Source organism: Micropterus salmoides, unplaced genomic scaffold, assembly GCF_014851395.1.
Source record: "Micropterus salmoides isolate LMB-PRFRI ecotype aquatic unplaced genomic scaffold, ASM1485139v1 Ms_hic_scaffold_8, whole genome shotgun sequence".
NCBI classification, from domain to species: Eukaryota; Metazoa; Chordata; class Actinopteri; order Centrarchiformes; family Centrarchidae; genus Micropterus; species Micropterus salmoides.
The window spans coordinates 6,619,096-6,642,702 of NW_024044570.1; the positions used below are offsets into that span (position 1 = coordinate 6,619,096).

Here is a 23,607-nt window from a genome sequence, read left to right on the forward strand (position 1 = left end):
ACATCCTTGCAAAATAATACAGAGGGAAGGCACTGCGCCTGGAAATTATTTTCCAGCTCCTCTTCTCCCAGCTTCATTCTTATGTATTTTTCCACAAGTAGCTTAAACTGGCTGGTTCTTTCAGTACAGATGAATGAAACCAGTCTACTCTGAATCATTACACAATTAGATTAGCTATGTCTCAATCTCACAAGTGAAAAATAACTGTTATCTGACTTTCCTAAAGAGGCACATTGTGATCACTTTATCCATTTGGGGAAATAAGCTGTAGATACAAAAACAAACAAATGCACACTGGATTATATTAAATTTTAATGTGCACAGCGTGATATTGAACAGTAAAAGCAAGGAAGGAAAAAATATTTTCTTATAAAAATATCACCTTTGGAGCTTAAAAACACTCAAGGAGAAGATGTTTTGATATTACCATCCCTATGTGAAGACAGCAGGTAGACTGAGGGTCACGGAGTCCAAGTGAGCTTAGTGTCTCAATAAAACCCAACCCCCAACCCCACCCCAATCCAGAAATCCTACGTAACCGTCTCTTCCTTCACCCATCTCTTGGGTGGGAGGTATCAGTTTGATGCTTTTCAGCATCGTGTCCACAGTCAGGGGAAATACAAAAACAATTAAAAGGAAAAAAGCACACATTCCACCTCACATTGTCTTAATTCCAATGCATTAACCTGTGGAAGTACCACAGTGCGTAAGAGAAATCTCCACTCAAGCTTGTAACTGCACATCCAAAGTGCAGACTGTGCAAGTAACTCCTAGTATTACCTTTGCAACTATAGAAAGGAGATCTTCATTAGTGCTATTCACTAACAATACTTTCCCATAGATTAGTGCACTGGAATGAGGCCACAGCTTGCAAAGTCTCATTTTCTGCATAAACACCCATACACTACATATAGATTTTTAAAACAACAGTATTGAAGTTAACTCCTCTAAGTTCTTCATATTCATAGTATAGGGGAAAAAAAGCATTCGTCATGGAAATATTGTGATGTGCATTTAAAAGCATTGAGCTTCACTGAAAAATAAAAGGTCTAAATGGGTCAGAAAGTCCACATTGGAGTAAAACATTTTTTTAAAGATTAAAATCCTAACATTTTCTGTCATACACTAATGATGATGAAGGTGGAGGTGAAGTAAGAAGCTGATGAACAAAGCGAGTGAGCTGAGAGATCATTTCTGCATCAGAAGGCTGTGTGGCGGGCGTGGCAGTGGCGGACGGCGAGTTGCTGGCAAGGCGATGCAGTTGCATGCAGGAACGAGGGCAGGTTCAGTGTGTCAGACTGCTGGAAACCTGGCTGAAGGGGGGTGCGGGGTGGATGATTTTGTTGGCTTGGAGGTCACGGGGGGCAGAGGCAGGGGTGTTGCTGGGCTGTTCGGCCTGTGGGGTTGTTTTGTTTCTGCTGAGTCAAATAGAATTTAGCAGCGCTCTCTCTTTCTCTCTGCTTTGATTTTTACCAATGCCAACATCCCACCATCCTGCCCTGCCCAATAGCTCCAAAACACAAACACAAATCAGCATGGGAGAACACAGTGATGCACCCCAACCCCTCTTCATATGAATCAAAGTAAGAAGCTCTCCACTGAAATGGTAAGAATGGAAGGAATTTACATCATGTGGCAAAACTTACAGAAAACAGATATGGAGCTAGTTTGCCTGCATGACAATGTTAACAGTGAGGAATTAAAAAATTGAGAACACAAACAAAACAACAACAAAACCCCGGAGAACGGCCCTTTGATTTCCTGTGCCCACCCGTTTGGTTACACCAACACTGAAGAGAAAAAACAGCTGGTGGAATAAGGCGTGGCCAGGGGCCATGTGACCAAGACCCTTCACTTCCAAACAAACCCCGCCCAGATCTGGAAAAGTCCCACCCCTCCTTTTCCAGAGGTCTATTTTTTCTTCTTCTTTTTTTTTGTTGTGACTTATTCCTCCATCTGTGTGGCTCTAGCCCTCCCATCCTCCCTCCCCTCTTTCCATTAATCCTCCTCCTCCTCTTTGTGGATGCTACACCTCCTTGGTCGTGCGGATTCGGATGCTGCTGAGGCACTTGCCCATAGCCTCGAACAACGGGTCGCAGAAGGTGTGCACGCAGATGGAGTAGACACGACTGACGCAGTGGATCTCGATCAGGTAGCTCTTGACACATGGTACCACGGCCCAGATGTGTATGAAGGACAGGATGGCAAAGAAGATTCCCCAGATCAGTGCAAGGGGGATGCCGACCAGCGCCGTCAGAAGTCGGTAGCACCAGTACTTGGTGACAGTGAAGGTGGTGAAACTGGCTTTCCACACGCCATCAAAGCTGTAGGTCCCTGCAGGCTCGGCAATCACATCCTCAAAGTCTACCTGAAGAGGAAATAAGAGGAAGAGAAAGAAAATGTTAGCAAAGCCACTTCTGGCAGATCTATAACACGCCTAGCTGGACTTTAAATATCATTATTTATTGTTTGTTACGATCCCTTTTAGTAACTTGGCAGCAACTACTCTTCCTGTGATTCATATTAAATGCCTCCACTTACATTACATGTAGAACTTTACAGCACATAATGTTATGTTTTGAAATATCATATATATAATATACAAAATGCAATGTATTACATCAACATTAAGCAAAAGATAGAGAAGGGGATGAACTGAACAGCAGTGACATCAGATGATATCAGGTGATTTAAAGGTTTTACTTTGTGATTACATGTTTTACTTTATGATTACATTTTCTTCCACACTGAAACTTGTCTTGCTAATACTTTCTAATAAGGCATTCCTTTAATAGTTTTGACTAATGGCTTCATTAATGGTTAAATGCTTTATAGATCAGCTATAATCCATTAATAAAAATAACTATTTGTTTGCCACTTGACTGATTGGACTGTATGGCCACTCAGGAGCAAAATAAATTTATTAGTATTTATAACTTGGTTATAAACATGTATAACTGCACTATTATCAAACAGGAAGGATAAAACCAACCAAAAAGATTCTTTACAACCTGGCATCCCAAAATTCATTGTTATCAATGGCCTATAACTAATCTATACAGCATTAGTAATTCATCTATTTAGTATTAATATAGCCATTAGTTACAGCTTATAAAACCTTTATGAAGGGTGCCTTATTAGAAAGAGGTATCCTTGTTTTTGATATATCCAGGAATTGATAATTTATGACAAATGGTTATACTATTAGATTTGATAATCTACTTCACTCTACATGGATAGCATACTAATCGTTTTTTAACCTAATACCATATAACAAATGACACCTTAGCTAATATGTATATGGCATATGTGATTTTGCACCATTATTTAAACATTTCTATATGTATGACGTCAACAACTCGGCGACTCGTGTAGCAAAATTTTCTCAGACTTTCCGAGTTGCTGTTCCGACTTCAATGGGCGTTCACGGGAATTTTCCCAGTCGGGAAATGATTTTTCTGATTATTCCGGCATCACATGAATGCATAATAATAGTGAGACATTTCAGGTTATTATGACCCTTCTGTATTGCTGCATGAAAATGACTGGATATATCTATCAGCAGGTAGCCACGCAGCTGATAAATGAGCCACTCGTGGTGAAGCAAACAGCTAATGCCGACTTTGGTGCTTTGCCTGAACTTATGCAGCGCTCCAAGTAAAAACTAAATACTAGTATCCATCTCACAATAAAAGTGACATGTACTGTTCAGTATACAGAGATTCTCAGGACCAGCACATTCACAATAGACTCATCATTATGACTTGTGAAATACCTTTATTCACCACCAGCAGTATTTCACAAGAGCTGGTGCTAATGAAACCAGCACACACTTCAAATCTGAACTCATTCTTTCCACTGTGTCTCCACTCCCTGTTGATCTGTCAGTTTGCTGAGATGGAGAGTGGTATTTCTGACAAGATGTTCACCCCCTCTCATAGTGACTGGTACACAGTCTAACCACCAACTGCCCCACCCAAAACACTGATTGCTACACACACTATTCTGGCATCTGCTTTGCTTTCTGCAAATCAACTTGAGGATTGTTGTCTCCAGAGCCTCTTGAAAACAACTCCACTAGATAGATAGATAGATAGATAGATAGATAGATACACAATATTGCAAAAAGTTTTGGGACACCTGCCTTTACATGCGCATGAAGGTTAATGGCATCCCAATTTTAATCAATAGGGCTTAATATGGAGTTGGCCGACCCTGTGCAGCTATTACAGCTTCAACTCTTCTGGGAAGGCTGTCTACAAGGTTTAGGAGTGTGTTTATGGGAATGTTTGACCATTCTTCTACAAGCGCATTTATGAGGTCAGGCACAGATGTTGGACAAGAAGGCCTGGCTCGCAGTCTCAGCTCTAATTCATTCCAAAGGTGTTCTATCGTGTTGAGGTCAGGACTCAGTGCATAACAAAGTCTGTGGGTCTGTAGGTATTGACTCTGCAGAAAGTTGGTGACTTCTGCGAACTGTGTGCCTCAGGATGCACTGACCCCACTCTGCAATTTTTTGTGGCCTACAACTTCGTGGCTGAGTTTGAGTTTGTTATAATATCACTAAAAGTTGACTGTGGTATATTTAGTAGTGAGGAAATTTATACACCTGTGGCCATGGAAGTGATTGGAACACTTGAATTCAAAGATTCGGAGGGGTGTCCCAATACTTTTGTCAATATAGTGTAGATAGATAGAGACTAAATATGGATCAAAATCGACATGGACAAGACAGATGGACCATATCATCTGTCTTAGCCAATAAAACCATGTCAGGACTTCATCGGCTTGGTGGTTAAAAGAAACCATGTGACTGATAGTTAAATAATTATGTAAAAGCTTCCTGGAAGCTTTTACATCTCCCGTTGTAAACACTCTGTGTGTGGTACGTCTTTATTAGGAAGAATTCTGTGCTGTACAGGAAGTAATGTCTTTCACATTTCTGGTTTTTGAGGAATAAACAATTAGGATTACTGCACAGTTACCGTGACCAGTGATGGCCACCATGATTGGACAAAAAAACAGAAAGAGTGCTACCTACAGAAACTCAAAATCCATCAACAGAATATCCAAAGAGGAAGACATCCCCGTACCTCCCACAGTGTTCGATTGACAAGTAATGTATGGTTTCCCTCCTACACCTCCCATTGAGATGAACATTTTGCTTTTCAGTGTAAACACATCTCTCAGGCCTTCAAATGGGACAATCTCTGCAAGTGTCCATGACCTGACCAGTGCTGTAAGGGCAAGGAGGGAAAAGTGGCAACTCACACAGTGTAAACACAATGTAGACTCTCCCTCTCTCTCTCTCATCCTCTTCACAGGCTTCTGAGCACAGAGTCAATATTTATTTTACAGTTACTTAGAGACTGTGTCTCGTCTAACAAACCAGTCTGCCTACTGAGATCTAATGGCTGTAATATCAATAAGTCACATAGATATTATCCAGTGTCACACTGACAGTGAAATGGAAAAGTGAAGTGTTTCATTCCTAAGTGAGATTCTATCCACTGTTTGGAAGACTTGATGTCCACTTACACAAGCTGACTGTTGGCATCAAAGAAAAGCACATTATATTTTACTTTTGCCTTTATAGATCTCTGAAAAAGAACTTGATCTGTTAATTGATACATGTATATCTATTTATTTAACATATTGACTTAAAACTGTATACCAATAATAATAATACCAAAAAATTCATCATCTTAACGGAATAATACTGTAAGTTAGATGAAAAGATTGACACCACTCTCATATCCGTCTATTAAATACTAAGCAGGATCCAATAGCCACTTAGCTTACATTAGCATGAAGACTGGAAAGAACGGGAAACAGCTAGCTTGCCTCTGTCAAAAGGTAACCATGACATCTGAAGCCCACTAATGAATATGCTGTAACGTTTTAATTGGTTTAATCCGTACAAAAGCTGTGTCAACCATAATGTTAAAAAACATCCAAGTTGTGGTTTTACAGGGGGTAATGTGTGAGGTCAGTATGCCTGACAAAGCCAGTCAGTTTATTATCTAATGGACAGATAGGAGAGCACTACCCTCTGACCTCACTTGGCAAGAAAGCGAATAAGCTCATTTCCCAAAAAGTAGCACTTTCTTTATCTACATGAAAAATCTGCCAGGGCAGTAACAACATTGCAAAACTCTTTCTCATATATATATATATGTATCTTAGATATATAAATATAGAGAGTGCAGGCTGTAAAACACATCTTAGGGCTTAATTTCATGCTGTTGTTTATTATGTAAGAGAAAATGTCATGTTTTCCCAATCTTGGATGTCTTATATTGTCATCAAATATCCCAACAGAGTTACTTTTATTTGCCTTGAAGAGCAGCTTGTACAATTCTTTTACTCCAGGCAGCTGCATAATGCCTCTCACACAGCACCAACTGGCACAGCTCACTCCAGCGTTATAATATAAATCTGACTGCAGCCACAAAACCAGCACGGCGTCCATTTAATTTTTCCACAGCTACAAATTTAAAGTGGACCCACTCTGCTACAGTTTCCAGAACTTTGATTGAAACTAAATGAATGCCTTCTGTAAAGAGGCACAACACAACCACAGCAACATGGTGGAGAGTTTTGAGAGTTTCATAAAGTGAAGCTATTTGGTGGATTTTACTTTCCACAGTTTTAAGCTTTTCTAAATACAGTTCTGTATGCAGCATTGTGAGGAAAACCATGATCATTACCTGACGTTACCTTCAGTTTCAACAGTGCCAGTTTTTGCTACTTCAGACTTCAGAGGCTTTTATTTTGTTATGGTTAATTTGGAGTTTGGTGAGAAAGGGACAAATATCACCAAGACATTTCCATTTACTCCAATCGCATATGAAGACGTTTTTCCAAAAGAAACAGGTATCCACTATAGAAAAGACAGATACAATGTGGCAGACACATACAGCAAGGATTTTTGATTAAAGTAAGGATTCTTTTACAGGCTGGTGACCTCAAGATGTAGCAGTTATTGAATTAATTATTGAACTGGGAAATTCAATAATGGCAACCAATTATAAACTACGGTATAAAAAGATGTAAAAATATTGCATACTTTTACTGCAGTTGCCCGGGAGCTCTGTGGTCCACTCAGAGGTTTGATATGAAACAACGGCATCTCGGGGTCAACATGTGACCAGTCGCCAAGGCAACTGTATTATTGAGTAAATAAGGTTCTGAGCTTTTTCCAGACCTCTATCTTCAGGCTGTCAACTATGCTTGAATAGACAAAGTGGGTCTCCGGAGGAGAAGGTCAGAGTGTAGCACATTAATGGACTCTTTTGTTGGTTTGAGGGCTTTGGTAGTCGGGGGAAATGTTTGGTTTATTTCAGAGAGATTGGGATGATTGGCAGTGGAGACTTACTGTATGTAGTCACAGAGGGAGGGCTCATTTCACTCAATAGTTTGATTATAGTGTTCTTTTAATTCAGAAATCCTCTTAAAAAAATAATGAAGTGACCACAGGTTTAAGTCTTTTTTAAGTCATATTACGAGATTTTCATTTAAGATGCCTTTTGCAAATTATTATATATTTCCCCAATATCATTAAACCACTTCAGTTGAACTTTTATAAAAATGTATCCTAATTCTAACTTTCTTGGATTCCTTTTTGTGTGATACAACCCATCTTTTGCATGTATTTCGGTGATACATCCATAGTTTTGTTAAATTTGCATGACATTTGGATGGAAACAAATGCAACTGCAGAGTTTAAAAGAGTTTCATAAGCAGGAGATGTCTCAACCCACAGAGTAGTGTGTAATCGTTTAGTTGTGATAAAAGCACAGAAATCAGCAGAACTGGTGGTATGTGATTTTCACACAACCATGACAATGCATCTCTGGTCAAGATAAACATCCCAGAATGAGATGGTCAAGTATGATCAAGAGTCAACCAATCACTAACTTTTCAGTCCGGGAGGGACATTCCTTTCAATTTGACCTTCAGGACATTGGATCAGCTGTTGGAGGTCAAACTTCGCACAACTCCCTCTCAAAAATTGTCTCCAGTGGGGGCAATTTCACTCAACTGACCCCTCCTCTCTGCTATGTAAAGACCAGAGGTGGAAAGAGTACTAAAATATTCTACTTAAGTAAATGTACTTTACTTTACTTTGATGAACTTTTACTTAAGTACAAGTAAAATTACTGGTATAAAAATCTATTAAAGTAAAAGTAAAAAGTAGCTTTTTTAATATTTTCTCAGAATAAACGTTACTTAGTTACTTTTTTAACCTCCTAAAATAACTTATATATACTTATTATAGGCCTACTTATTTAATTAAATTGCAGTGTTTTGCATTTGATAAAGGCACAAAGCCATTTTGTGCTTTCCATTTTAGTTCGTTTGACAAATACTTGCCAAAGCAATAGCGCAAAACAATGTAATAGAAATTTTATGTTATTAAGGGAAGTTTAAAAAATGTTTTTGCTTTATTATGAAACTGTGACGGAACAGATTAGACTATGGCGGGCCGCACTGGACTGCATATGAAGTCATTTCCCTATTTACATTCAAACAGTTGTTCATTTTAATGGGACATCATAGATGTTAGCATAATTAATTTATAATTAAAATAGGCTTAAGCATAATTAACTTGTTACCAGCAGGTTGCTAGTGCCAACCAACATCAGCAAAGTCATGCACCAATGTCTTTTTGGCTAATTTGAGCAAAGCCTCTTATCAAACTATGAAAACTTCTTTTATCAACTACCTGTGGTGCAAGCAGGGTGTGAACTACAGGGGAGCTTGGCTCCTCTGAATAAGAAATGACATGCTAATTTTGCTATTCACATGTATTTTTCCAGATCATCATGGATCATGTGTAAAATCAGGAGCGTCAGACTTCATCCAGCCAGAGGAAACTATCAACGACCGTCCGCATGCAGTTTTTTACTCAGTAACAGATGTTATTTAAAATGTAGCAAAGTACAATACTTCAGTAAAAGTAAAGTTACAGATTATAAAAACAACTTTAAAAAGTATAAGTACACAAAAAACTACTTACAGTAACGCGAGTACTTGTAATTCATTACTTTCCACCTCTGGTAAAGACCAACATATTCTCCAGGCAATAACTCTCATCGGGCAAACTCCACATGCATGTCAGTAATGGAACTTGTTTGATGTGGCCAGGTGATTGAGGCCAGCTGCAGCAACTCCAGAAGAACAGCTTGTATTCCTTTGATTACAAGAATGCAGTGTGTGTGAGCGTTCACGTGCGTCTGTGTGTGCACGTACACCACATGCAGTCTGTCTGCATGCACAGTACACACGTTTATGTGCGAGTACTGTATGTGGCCGTGTGTGTGGTCATGGTGGATTGCTAGAAGGGATTCCCTGCTTGTGCTTTTCATTGGGGCACACCAAGAAAACGCTTCCACTTGGCAGAACTGTTTCATTGACCTCAAGGCACCTCAGAGCCGCTGTATACAGCACTCTGTAAAAACTATAGGCTCATCAGAAATCTAGAGGGATCTAGTGAGCACCTTTGGGTTCCTCTTGATAGAAAATAAACCAAAAGTATTTCCCTAGATGTGTCAGAGGTTCCTTGAAACTTGCCTTGTGGAAATACTTAAGAGCAGTGGTGGATGAAGTATTCAAAGCCTTTATTCAACTGTAAGTGACACCAGTAAAATCCTGTATTAAATATTTTATTAGTATTTATAAGTATTATCAGATAGATGCACTTGCAGTATTAAAAGAATGGCCCTGCCAGCATTATATTGGTATTAATAATAACACTGGATTATCATTAATGATGGTAGATGACGCAAGTAGCATTTTAATGTTGTAGTTTGCAGGGGCGCAACTTATTTCAACTATTTAACATTTCATTATACTTCTTTGAAAATCTTAATCTGTATCTAGTGACTGCAGCTTTCAAATAAATTATTGGAATAGAGTAGCATAAAATTAGCAAATGCACTTACTACTTTCAACCAAGTTTAACTTCTCTGGCTCCAAATGGTTCCCTAGGCAGTTTTCATTTTTACAGTGTACATCCATGTGACTTTAGATAATTTCACCAGCAGTCTGTTGAGTTGATTAGAGAGGGGCAGGACTATCATAAAGCTGCATTCTATTCTGAGACTGGAAGGAGAGTCTGACTCACTGTCACAATGGAGGAGAATTGGGAGGGAGAGACAGTGGTGGAAGAAGTGGAGACAGAAGCAGATGAAAGGAAAAGTAGAGATTTTCCTAACAGAACACCCAAAAGATGAAAACGAATCTAAATGAAAAGTTCAGCCTTTGCTTCTCATCATAGAGAAGAGCATATTTAAAGTTGAGGCCATAGGCAAGACATGCTTTGTGTAACACTTCCCCTTCTTTTTTCATAATGAAAGACACCAAATGTCTTGTCCGACAGCAAGGAATAAAATAAAACACATGGATATCTGCTTCTCTGACACAACTACAGGCATGTAGGGAGAAGGGAGGGAGGAGAGGAGTAGAATGGGAGGAAAGTAGGGAGGAGAGATGGGGAGTGGTGAGGGATATCCCCTCAGACTAAGCAGCTACTAGGGTGTTTCCCTGTTTTAACAAGGCAGAGTTCGGGGCATTTCAAAGAGCTGACTCTGTCCCATGCAGCGAGTCGTTTGACCCCACTATTATGAAGGAAAAAAAACCCTGCTCCAGTTGGAGAGGAGGGCGGCTAAGACAGCTGCAGCTCCTTGCTACAGACGAGTCAGGTGCTTACCAGCGCGCCACTCCTCTGCTGCTACAACACCTCTCCCTCTGCTAACTCCTTTAAACAAAATAAACACTCGGTATTTATGGGGTCAGGCTACTCTCTTATGGAACGAATTCTACTTTCCCAATAGCAAGGCGTGTGCAATAAGAACTGTGGGAAATGTGTGTTCCAGCAGCAGGAAATTCGTAATGTTTCCTCTGTTGGAGCTAGGATGTTCAAATCTCCAAATCCCCCGCTTGTGTGGACGCGCAGATATTTACGCATGTGAATTTGCCATTGTATCGCCCCCATGAGCTTTAATACCTCAGCAAAGCTTATTCCTAATAGGGGAAAGTCACTGAGGGGGATCACTGCTGGATCCACAGCTCGCTGTACAGTGCGCAAAAGAACTGCAGTGCGCAACTGACGCGCACATCCGCACATATCACCATCTTGACAGCTCCTAAACTTCGGAACAGTTTCCCATAGTTTATTTCAATTTACAGTGATTGTCAGATGGCTCCACTAAGCAGAAGTGAAGTGCACACTCTGCAACAGGTATTCTGGTGAAGTTATGGTCTGAGTTAGATTGAGAGAAAGGTCACAACAGCTGCACGCTTAACCCCAAATATAATATAAAGCTCAAAAGTTAACAGCCCTCCAGGTCGCACTCACCTTGACAACGTCGTCGTTTATGCGCTTTGGGTCCCGGTTGACCAGGTCGATCTCTTTCGTGTGAACATCCTCCATTGTCTTCTCGTTCAGACTGTCGTTGTCCATGTCTTTGTTGTTTGGTTTGTATATGTTCCCTTGTTTTCTGATGAACGGCGAATGCAGAAATTCCTGTCAGGGTCCGGAGAAGGCAGAAAGAGAAGAGAGTAAAGAGGAGGAGGGATAGTGTGCAGTGCGCTGGGAGGGACAGAGACTGGAGCGGCGACTTACCAGCCTGCCCCACAAACAGGGATGGGTTTAAATGAACAGAAAGAGAAGCACCACACCCCTCGATGCAGCCGCAAGGGGTCCTCACCACCCGGGCAGAAATCTAACACCCTAATCTGACATACAGTTGACTCAACATGCCCCCGCGATCATGGTAACATTTTTAAGTAATGCGTAAAAGCATATATTCCAAATATTAAGTCATTCTCTTTTGACTAGCCCTTTTTTCCCCAATTTATTTTGGATATTGGAACAAATAGAGGCTATCAGCATTTTCAATCTGACTTGTGAATACGTGGACTTACATAACTAAAGTATGTAGAAACATGTTATGTTTCAGTCTCCATCGCTTTAAAGAGCGCGTAAAGACCCACTTGATCCCCAGTCCTACTCTGTCCTTCGTTAATATTTTAAGCACATTCTCATTTAAACCCATAATATGGTTTCATTAGTTAGTGTTAGAGTATGTGCATGATTTATGACTGAAATCTAGTGGGTTTTTTGTGGGTACTCTCCTTTTTACGCACAAAAATGTAAACTTTCATGGTTGATGCGTAAAGTCGATTGTACCTGCTAAAGGTTGTAGTAGGTAAAGTCTCACACCCACATGCTATTGTATGCTCAATAGTTATTCCCTCCGCGTGTGTGGGAGAAGCGTTCGTGTCAAATAAAGCGCGATAAAGCGCTCTGAACTTGGAAAAATATCAACATTTTCTTCATGAATGCAAATTATGAGCGAGAATAATGAGCTCCTCGGTGAAGAGAAATCCATATCAGCTAAAAACATTCTAAACTAAAAATAGTAACAGCCGTAAATGAGAGCCATACTGTACCTCTTCTCTTTCGCCGTCCTTCAGTCCTCCTGTCATGCTGTCAACAGATTAGAAGCGGTGAAACAGACAAGAAGACAATATAGGAAGCCGTGTGGGAGGCGTGGAGGCAAACTGAGAGGACTGGGGCTCTTCTCAGCGACCAGTGTAGTGATCTAATTCCTGCCCTTTTCGCTGAACGTGACTTGAATTTAATGCCAGAGCTGTGAGGGAAACCTCCGGTGTTTCCTAGGATCCCGCTGGGAGCGTTTTTGCGCAGCCCGGGAGTCACCTGTGAGCACCGTGTAACCTGTCCGGCTGAGGAGAGACTGACGTGATCTCAAACTAAAGGGGTGTTGTAACTGGGGTGGAATTACTTTATTTGGGGATGAAGGCAGAGGATAATAACCTTTTTGTACAGTGACGTGTGGGCGTTAGTTGGGAATGGCAAGGTGTGGATAAGTCCCATACCTTAGCCTAGGGGAGACAAATCAAGTTGTTATACAATAATGAATCGAAGAGAGAAAGAATTACAAATAGAATAAAAAAAAAATAGGCGTTTTCAGAACTAATCAGAATTAATATAGATATTTCAGCAAATATAGAACCCTGTCTGTGATCACCTTCATCTATTAGCAGAAAATATTTCTTTCTAATATTTACATGTCAGACACATCCACATTTGTTGTAATTGCATGCCAGTTGTTGTTCTCAGCTTTACAAGGAAGCCATGCTGGTCACTCTGGTTTGTTTACATTCTTGTATCAACTCACTGTGGAGTGACACCAGCTTGCATGCTCAGCTGTTTTTAGCCAGTATGAATGAGCAATGTGTGTCTGATGGCAGTGACACCGAAATAAACAGTGCGAACCGCACTTAACAATACTTCGTTTTCAAACCTTTCAGTTTTAATGTGGTTTTTAATAGCAACATGCACATTTAAAGGTTAATTCCAGTTTTTTGGTTACATACTTTGGGGTTTAAATGACAAGTATGTGTACAAAATGTTTTGGAATTTGTCCAGTAGATCACCTCAGCTGGCAGCTGTGAAATGCGCTGCAATGTAATCCTTGGGGGCAATTTGTGCCTGACAAAAGTACATCCAATAAGAGTGCTTATTTTTGTCACTTACAGGCACCAAATTTTGACAACATTATGAAAGGGAGTACTACAGAGATAGACTTTTTTGTTAAATAACCAGAAACAGAAATCTCAGTGAAGGAGAAGTCTTATTCTGAAATCTTGTGAGAGATGAGTTGTAGGAAGACAACAGTGGAAACACTAGTTAGTAAGTCATCTTACTCTTTATCAAAAAGGTCTATCTTTGTTTACTCTCGATCCTTTTCATAGTGTGGTCAGACACTTGGGGGGCAGCAACCTCATTTAGAATCTTAGTGACCTGAGGGTAGAAGATCTTCCTGAGCCTCTCACTGCTGGTGTATCCTGGTGTATCCTGTACCTTCTTCCTGACCACAACAGGGAGAAAAGGCAAAAGACTGGTATTCGGGTGGTTGGGATCCTTAATGATGGTGGTGTAAATATCATTTAGGCAGTGTAGAGCACCGCTTGTGTGTTCAGCCAAACAAACTCTTTGCTGGGCCGTAGCTGTTTCTTTGCCAGGCAGTAATGTAACTTGTCAGGACACTCTCAATGGTACTGGAGGAGATATTCTTTAGTATTTGAGGGGATACCTGGAAGTTCCTCAAGCGTCTGGGAAACAGTCTCTGCCTAGCCTTTCTCACCACTGAGTCAATATGCAGTGCCCAGCTCAGGCCTTCGGTGATATGATATATAACAAGGTACTTGAAGCTATCCCCCCTCTCTACAGAGGACCGGTTGATATTAAGGGTGGGCATAGTTCCTTCCCTGCTCTTCCAGAAGTCCACTATCACTCTTGCTTACATTCAGGAGGTTGCTGTCCTTCCTTCAGATAGACCTTTTCATTATCTGTGATCAGGTCCACTATAGCTGTCGTCAGCAAACTTGATGATTGTGTTGGAGTCGAAAGTAGCTACGCAGTCATGTGTACTTGCTGTCTGAGGCTAAAATGTGGCTAATACAACATTAACTATAAATTTACTGATGGTTATATACAGTATTTTACTGTGGATGCTGTACATGTTTATCAAATTAATCACTGTGTTGTGATTTCAATTGGGATGTTGTTCTTTCACCGATGATACAAAGTGTCTTCCTGGTATGTGGAACAATGTAGGTAATTTGGTGGCAGAATAATACTGATGGATTTCTTAGTTTCTAATAAGTCATGCAGTCTGCAGTAATAAATATTGATTCTGTAAGTCATTATTTTGAGTCTGTGTGTTGCTGTACTGGCCCTAACCCTTCCTGTTTAAAAGAGGATAAACTCTAATGATCACTGAACCTGTGAGGAAGGAGGACATGTGCTAAAAATGTGTGCTTGTTATTCTTCTCCTATAATTAAGTACATATGCAGCAACTGAAAACACGAAAAGGTTTGCAGACTTGTATTGTTTGAAAACATAAATCTTTTTGTAAACCAGTTTGCTCTGTCTTGCTGGATTTTTAATCGTGGCATCTGCCCTGGACAAGCGCTGTACAAATAGATACACTTACTCTTCTTTAATTAATTGGGTGTGGCACTGAACACAGATATATCCAAATGAAAACCTGTTTGAAATAAAGGTGTTATGCTAGACTCACAGAGGGGCTACATCAGCAGTTTCTGGCCTGGAGGCAAATATTAGCATATTCTGAAACATTCTGTATCTGTAAAAAATTAAATTAAATTAAATTAAATTTATTTATATAGCGCTTTTCATAAAAGAGCAGGTCTAGATGGTACTCTGTGATGTTATTTACAGAAGCCCAACAATTCCCACCAAGAGCAAGCACTAGGCGACAGAGGCAAGGAAAAACTTCCTTTAAGAGGCAGAAACCTCGAGCAGAACCATGGCTCAGCAGGTGCCACAACCACAGATCCAGACTCCACAGCTCCAAAGCCAGAAACACCTGCAGGGAGTGATAGGAGGAGAGAGGAGAGGGACGAGAAAGCACAAGACTACCGGAAAGGGGAGAAGTTGTGGCAGTAACATGCAATAATGGGATGAGGTTGCATACAGAGGGAGAGAAAGTAGAGGAGAGAGGAGCTCAGTGCATCATGGGAAATCCGCCGGCAGTCTAGGCCTATAGCAGCATAACTAAGGGATGGTTCAGGACTCACCTGAGCCAGCCCTAACTATAAGCTTTATCAAAGAGGAAAGTCTTAAGCCTACTCTTAAATGTGGAGATGGTGTCTGCCTCCTGAACCCAAACTGGAACCTGGTTCCACAGGAGAGGAGCTTGATAGCTGAACGCTCTGGCTCCTAGTCTACTTTTGGAGACTCTAGGAACCAGAGCGCAGTGTTCTGGTGGGGTAGTAAGGTACTATGAGCTCTTTAAGATAAGATGGTGCCTGACCATTAAGAGCTTTGTAGGTAAGAAGAATGATTTTAAATTCTATTCTGGATTTTACTGGAAGACAATACAAAGAAGCTAAAACAGGAGAAATGTGATCTCTTTTCCTGGTTCCTGTCAGAACACGTGCTGCAGCATTCTGGATCAGCTGAAGAGTCTTAATGGACTTTTTCAAGCAGCCTGATAATAAGGAATTGCAGTAATCCAGCCTAGAAGTAACAAATGCATGGACTAGTTTTTCTGCATCATTTTCAACAGGATGTTCCTGATTTTCGCAATATTACATAGGTGAAAAAAGGCGGTCCTTTGCATAATGTCTGTGCTATGACGAGCTCTAAATCCTGACTGAAAATCCTCAAATAAACTATTGCTCTGTAGAAAGTCACACAGCTGTTTAGCAACTGCTTTCTCCAGAACCTTAGAGAGAAATGGAAGGTTAGATATAGGTCTATAGTTGGCTAAAACATCTGGATCAAGTTTGGGCTTTTTCAGAAGAGGTTTAATTACAACTACTTTAAAGTACTGTGGTACATAGCCTGTTGATAAAGATAGATTGATCATATCTAGCATAGAAGTGCTGACTAAGGGTAAAACTTCTTTCAGCAGCCTAGTCGGGATGGGGTCTAAGAGGCATGTTGATGGTTTAGATGAGGAAATTATTGAAGTTAGTTGGTAAAGATTGAGGGAAGCAAAACAGTCTAAACATGTATCTGGTTTTACAGCTGTTTCTAAGGTTCCTGAGTTTGGAGATAAGTCGGTTCCAGTTAAGGGCTGGTCATTTTGTGTGGAATTTTGTTTCTAATAGTTTTATCATTAAAGAAGCTCATGAAGTCTTAACTACTGAGAGATATGGGAATACGATTCTAATGTTGTAAGCAGGTATGGCTTTGTTTTCAGAGGTTGAGATGCAAAAACACTGTGAACAGTCAGGCTACAGGATGTTGAAAGTGCTGTCAACATGTGATCTCTCCTGTAGTCAACCCCACCTCTGCACAAAGTCACTTTATAATGAGAATGAACCATGTTTCCATGGCAGAACAGCTTATGCGGTAACTTTTCGTCGAGGTACTTTATCTTCATAATTAGACTATCAAAAACATGTAAATGTTTCATTCAGAGCAGCGACAGAGCAGGTTATTCAACAGCTGATTCTGTCCCAGCGTCAGGGGTGCTCTCAGTCGGGGGGATGGTGCTGGAAAAAGGCTTATGATAATGGTTAACCACAGGAAAGTAAATCAAACACAACACAAACAAAGTAAGAGCTCATATAACTAATTTGCATACATCTGGAGGCATTTGATTTCTTGTCAGGTGTGTATTTACCAACACATAGGATCAATTTCACATATATTTATATATTTATCTATATTTAAATTTACATTTACTCATTTGACAGATGCTTTTATCTAAAGCGACTTACATTTGAGGAGGGGGGGGTGTGCAGAATACAAGAGCAAAGAAGAGATGCTGAGATGTGTGGGTATTTATGGAAATGCTGGCGATGACGTGGCTCATGTGTGGTCCCAATCCTGAAACTCTGAGTATTTCAAGCTGCAGCAGGCAGCTATTTCCAGAAAACAGAGTATTATTTACAGCAGCATGTTTGGGAGGCATAGTAATATCTGTTGTATTTTTTATTTAATTTATTACATGAACATTATTGTAACTAATTATTTATTATTTTGTTTATTTGACTGATTTTGGCTGAAAGTCAAAGCTCAGATCAACATCAACCTATTCAGATGTCACTTAAATTTACTAAATGTACTATTTTTAAAAAAATGCATTACCCTGTTTCAGGGTGGGCTGTTATTGGCTGTTTGTATTGCTGTAACTATACTCTATTCAAAGCAATTGAACATCACAGGGCAAAGTTACACACCGAAAGTGCTTAATTTTTAAAATTTAAATATAAGTCAATGACAGTTAACACTTTAGCTTGTTGGTTTGATATAGGGTGGAGGAATTTATACCCTCATTTAATAACCCTACTGTTGAATGAATGTTCTGTGCAGAGAAGTACCATAAGTGTAACAGGTAGAAATGCTGTGCAGGCCTGCAGGTCTAACGGCTAAGCCTCAGGTCATGTTCCATCGACCTACAGCTCATCTTTGCATAGGAAATGTCTCATGCAATCGCAGCAAAGTGATTTATGAGACCTTTCTGGCTGCATACCCCAACCAAATTCATCTCCTGTGACAGAAGAAAAAAACCACACACTGAAGAATAACTTGAGGCTTTTTTTAATTTTGGTCATGAAGAACACAATTGGCTTGTTAAAGCAAACGTTTCAAAATTAGTATATCCACAAATCAACAGTGAAAGAATAATTAAGAAAATGAAATGCAAACAAATGACTGTAGTATTTTTTTTACAGACAGATGCATTTCACATAATTTATTTGTCTAAAATGGATATGTAACTTTTGAAGAATAGCTGGGCTGAGCTGAGGATGAATGGTCTCTTGGCACAATACATTTGGCCATACCCACTGACCATTGCCATACTTCAAAAATCATTATTTTTATAATCAACAATGGATCAAAATGATTACAGAAACTGTAATGTAAATGGTGTCGCTTGTAGTGATGGACCCACAAAAAATTATCAGCCAAGTCTGCAGCTCTACTGAGCTTTATAGCTTTTGGTTCATTAGTTTGGTTTAACGGCTACTTATGTTTGTTTCAGTCACCACAAACTCTTCAACCACGTTTCAAGCTTCAGCAGGCAGCTATTTCCAGAAAACAAAAGTTAGCAACTCCCTTCTAATGGAAGAGGCACATCTAGTTGCTAGGTGTAAAAAGGATGACAGAAACACACGTGAAAGCCAATGTTGCTGTGTTTGCTGGATGTGGAAATAGGCGACTGTTTGCTAACATGTTTCATGCATGTTATCTGTTAATCAGAGGTGGGATTGAACGTGTAAAGACAAAACTGAAGTGTACCGTAGAAAAGCTGAAATCTCAGTAGAATGCAAAAATCAGTATACACTCTGTTTCATAACTGTTATATTGATTATCTCTATTTCGCCCTCTAAATTTTAGATTAAAAGCTCAATCAATAGCTCATAGGAAGTAGGAACTGTACCTAAAACTCAACTTTATCAAATCGACTGCAAAAAATTATGTTGCCGTCTGATTCCTTCTGGCTATAGAAATATTCCAAAACCCAGTCACTAGCTGTGCTATGTGCAAACAACAAGCACCATGAAATTAAATACATACCAGAATCTCAGCTCAACCGAGGCTTCAGCCAAACAGTACAAAATGTGATTTACGTTCACTACACTACAGTTACAAAAGTAAAGAATTGGTCATTGTATAATAAATTAGAAAGCCACTCCTCTGACCATATCTGATCCTGTTTTTTGACAACATGTTAAAACAACTCTACTGGTATAACTTAGGTCCATATAACAGCAAATTCCCAATAATATTGCCAATACATAATAATATCGACACAGCAGTTACAGTATAATAAGCCTGAAAATGTGCAACAAGCTCCATCTTAGCATTTAATTCCATATTAAGTACAACCAGACCATCTACTTTGATTCAGTTCATTTAATTTAACTTTGAGCTAAATAATTTTGCAATATATACAATATATAAAAAATGCTAAAATATTACATCTCTGCAAGTCAGGAGTTAAGTTGGTCTTAATAACAATGTTACACTGCTCTCTCAGCCACAATGTAATGGAATGACAAGAAATTCTTTTGGTCACAATCAGCAAAACAAATTCATTGTAGGTGGTGCACATGAGCTTTTCAGAAAATCCCAAATAGTATGACTATTTAATGACAATACTTCAATATATCAGGTCCTAACCAAACCATGAAATAGATTTGATTATTTGTAACAGATGTCCCCAAATATATCTAGCTTTAAATGATCAAATGCAGGCTTATTAATAGTAAGCCTATTTTTTATTCATAGTTGTATTTAGTTATTGGTCATTTGTGCAGGATTCTTCATGATTTCAAATTTTACTTTATAAAGAGCTCATGTATTCCACTGCAAGCATCATTCACACTTTTTCTTTTAATCTGTCCTACATTTCATGCATCAGTTGTTGGTAGTTTTCACTTGAATGGAGGACAGGCTGTTTCCCATACTGTGGAAGAGCGGTGTTATGAACATGTCAGTCAGACTCCTCCATACCACCTGGAATGATGGTAAGAGCATCATGAAGCTCTGGATCACCGGCATCACCAACCTGGAAGGAAAAGGTCAAAAAGTCACTTCAGAACAGATGCTGAGAAATGATGCTTTCACAAAGTGCAATAAATGATACGTACATCAGGCTATTACTTATTTTTTGAGTTAAAGATAAACTGTTGATGTTATCACCAATGTTTCTGTAAAATGTCTTAAAACTCTAATCTTCATATAAGACAAAAAAACTTAAAAGGCATTATCCAGATTTATATATTAATGTTTATGTGTTTTATAGGATGTTTTGACACATGGAATATTTTTCTATAACCATGTTTTAAACTAATGTCTGTTATTTGTGTTGTTTATCAGCTGATGTTTTTGTTTTATCAGTAATGTGGTTTGTATCTCTGTTTTTCAAAAGCGCTATTAAGAACTGCATCATATTGTTACATTCCTGCAGCTTGTGACCTTCACTACAAATGCATAAAATAAAATGGTGTGTTGTGAAAGCTGTGTTCTCCTTTGAAGCAGCACCCCTCTGTGGATCTCCCTTCCTGACATTCCACATGTATTGACCAGCTTGGCGTCACTCAGTCCTGTATTGATGAATACCTGTGTACCACTGCAGTTGAAGGAATCATCCTGAGCTTGTGACCTCACCTAGATGAAAGGTCACACCAAAGTAACTCTGTAGCTCTGTATCTGCACCTGAACAATGTCCCACACTGGTCTACAAATAGGCCTGTATTTCTGCTAGAATGCCAGCTATCTGGCAAAGGGCATGGGGCGTTTTTTTCCCTACTACCAGTGGAACTCAACATTCCTCCCAATTTTCCATAGAGCGTTTACCTCTGGGCATAAAATGTTGTTTCATCAAGTATTAATAAATGGACTCTTTGGGTTGGAGGCACCTGGTTTAACTTGATGCAGGCGCATATAGCTGACATAAGCATGACATAATTCTCTAAACAAAAGTATAAAAGCAACATGCTGACAAAATGTTTCAATGTTATTCAGCATGTGACGTTGACTTTAAAAATAACTTCTGTCAATGTTTGCCTAGAGATCCAGAACAAGCATGCGGGCATGTAGCAGTGGCCCCTAAGGAAAAGTCACATAGCCTAATGTTCCAGTAATGTTTCCACAGGGATTTAAGCAAAGAAGGTTTTAAGTGATATTATAATACTTTAGCATTTTACAGATTTTTGTATCACTAATGCTTATATAATCTTCACATTGAAAGTTATGTGTTTGCAGCACAGCATAATTTTTTAATCATTTTAATGATTAATAATAATAATATAATATAATAGATAATATTTTTTGTATACACTACAATATGCTGTGTTTATTGGAATTTTTTATTTATTTGGAGTACTTACCATGGGGTATCTCTTCCTAATTTCCTAATTCCCAAGTATTTTATGTGTCATTGCATCACTCAAATATGATGTTTATATGCAAATTTCCTGAAAAAAAACAAATATTTCTTGTTTGGGCAATATTTGGCACTGTGCCAGATAAACCAGGCTGAAAACAGCACCAGACAGAAACCTGCAGGTTGACAGGAACTTCTCCCTACCAAATGTGGATGCAGCTGAGCACTCCGAAGACCACTCCGAGGATAAAAGCCATGGGCACGGCCAGCAGCGTGGTCAGCAGACGGTAAAAGATGAATTTAACCAGCTCAAACACGGCGTGGCTTCCTATCCACACTCTGTCGAAGCTGTGTGTGGAGATGGGCTCCGCAATGACATCCCCAAACCCAACCTGTCAGATTGTAAAAGTCAGGGCACACAATGAGATTTCAAAATAATCAGCACTAGCAGGAAGGTCTTGGATGATGAATTGACGCGCAGCGACTTCCAGGTATTCACGCTGCAGATTACCAATCTCACAAAAACAACACGTTTAGGCTAAATGACTGATTAACTGTTGTTAACTTGACAACCACTTCTTTGTGTAGTTTCACTTTCAAATAATAATGCCGCACAAACTAGCCTACAGACTTTACCTTCAAGTGCGCGTTGATATCGTTTGGATCTCGGTCCGGAGCCGCTGTATACACCTTCCCCTTCTTCAAGAGAATGGGTTCTATCGATCTGTTGAACTCGTCTTCGTCCATAATTATACTGGTGTCCGATTTCTCCTTTTCCAGACCCATGTTGTTCAGTTAGACGGGCAGAGGCGCAGGGAGAGCAGCTGGTGACGGTGCGCTCTGCGCCGGATTGCGCGGCACCCCGCCCCGTATGGAAAGCAGCGCAGCGTGGGGCAGAGGAGACACAACAAGCTCAAAGTCACTTCCCCAGACCATTTCAAGAGCTCAGTGATGACTGACACTACTGTGCTGTGTGCTGACCGCCAGCCCTAAGCCATGGCGACCCATATGTCCTCAGGGTTTAATGCCAGCCAATACACCAACCCTCTTCAACCATGTGATTAAGCATGATAGCACAAAACAACTTCCGGGTCTTTTTATTTTCTTTTTACAACTGAAACACTCATCTTTTTAAGTGGTTGGTTAAGTGGATCCATTTCTTTTAACTTATCATAGATGTTTTGGAAAATGTAACCACCTGTAGTTTGAATTATTGTGCAGAAAACATCAGTTAACAATTCCCCACAGGCCTTGTGTTTTGGAAAGAACACCCACAAGTTTACCCACTGTGTAACTATAAAAGCCTGGTTATTATTGTTGATGTAGCCGAACACATTGTTCCACCTGTTGAGTTGATTTACCACAAATTTTCTTTTTGGTCTGTTTGAATTTATTAGTGTCTGGCTGTTTCATACTCTGAAGGCACCAACCCAACATTGTTAGAATAACTGCAGGTCCTCAGATGTCTAAACGAGAACCACAACAGGAAGACATTTTCCTTAGGCAGGCGGAGTTTCAAATGATGGATGTTTCTCAGAACACATGTTTGACCAGACCCCATGGCCCCTCATCAACATACAGTATATGTTTGTTGTTTGACAACATGAGAAATTATTATAATATTAAGACTGTGCAAAGTTATAGAGCCATGATACTATGTTTTTCATGTGTGTGTACTTGGTGCCATTCCCCTTATTAAATATATGAATGTGTGTGTGTGTGTGTGGGAGAGCTTGTATGTCTTTCTGTGCATGCATAGTATGCATACTATTATGGTTTTGCAAGGTGGACCCTATCACAGGACACAGAGGTAAGGTGAGATAAGGAAGATTCATTGTAGGGAAATGGAGAGGTGGAGAGGTGAAGAGATGTTGGCCGGCAGAAACAGAGGGGCGATGGTGGATGGCAGAGCTGGACCAGGCTGGACATACAGATGAGGGTGAGAGGTGTGGGCAGGCTGGAGATGATCCACTATGGTACACAGGAAAAGACAATTCATATTGTCTACAACAAGGAATCAACATGAGGAATAGTACTCAGAAATACGCCACACTGAAGAAATACACTAACTATCACTAAAGCTGCACAATCTGGGGCCCAGTGTGTGAAGAGCCGGGGTTTAAATACTGTTGGGTAGATGAGTAGAGGGACAGCAGGTGTGCATAATCAGCAGGGATCCAGGAGCCAGGAGAGTCAGAG

At 39.8% G+C, this 23,607-nt stretch overlaps 2 protein-coding genes across 2 annotated transcripts; both read right to left on the reverse strand.

Moving 5' to 3' along the window:
* Window positions 1–294: 294 nt before the first annotated feature.
* On the reverse strand, window positions 295–12,661 carry cav1 (caveolin 1). Its single transcript, XM_038705892.1, has 3 exons — window positions 12,460–12,661; window positions 11,363–11,530; window positions 295–2,368 (listed from the first exon to the last, which is right to left on the reverse strand). The coding sequence occupies exons 1-3, from the start codon at window positions 12,493–12,495 to the stop codon at window positions 2,027–2,029; spliced, it is 546 nt and encodes a 181-aa protein (XP_038561820.1). The 5' UTR covers window positions 12,496–12,661; the 3' UTR covers window positions 295–2,026.
* Window positions 12,662–18,097: 5,436 nt separating this feature from the next.
* cav2 (caveolin 2) lies at window positions 18,098–22,526 on the reverse strand. The gene is made up of 3 exons (XM_038706519.1): window positions 22,045–22,526; window positions 21,613–21,800; window positions 18,098–20,088 (listed from the first exon to the last, which is right to left on the reverse strand). The coding sequence occupies exons 1-3, from the start codon at window positions 22,192–22,194 to the stop codon at window positions 19,938–19,940; spliced, it is 489 nt and encodes a 162-aa protein (XP_038562447.1). The 5' UTR covers window positions 22,195–22,526; the 3' UTR covers window positions 18,098–19,937.
* Between the last annotated feature and the right edge of the window lie 1,081 nt (window positions 22,527–23,607).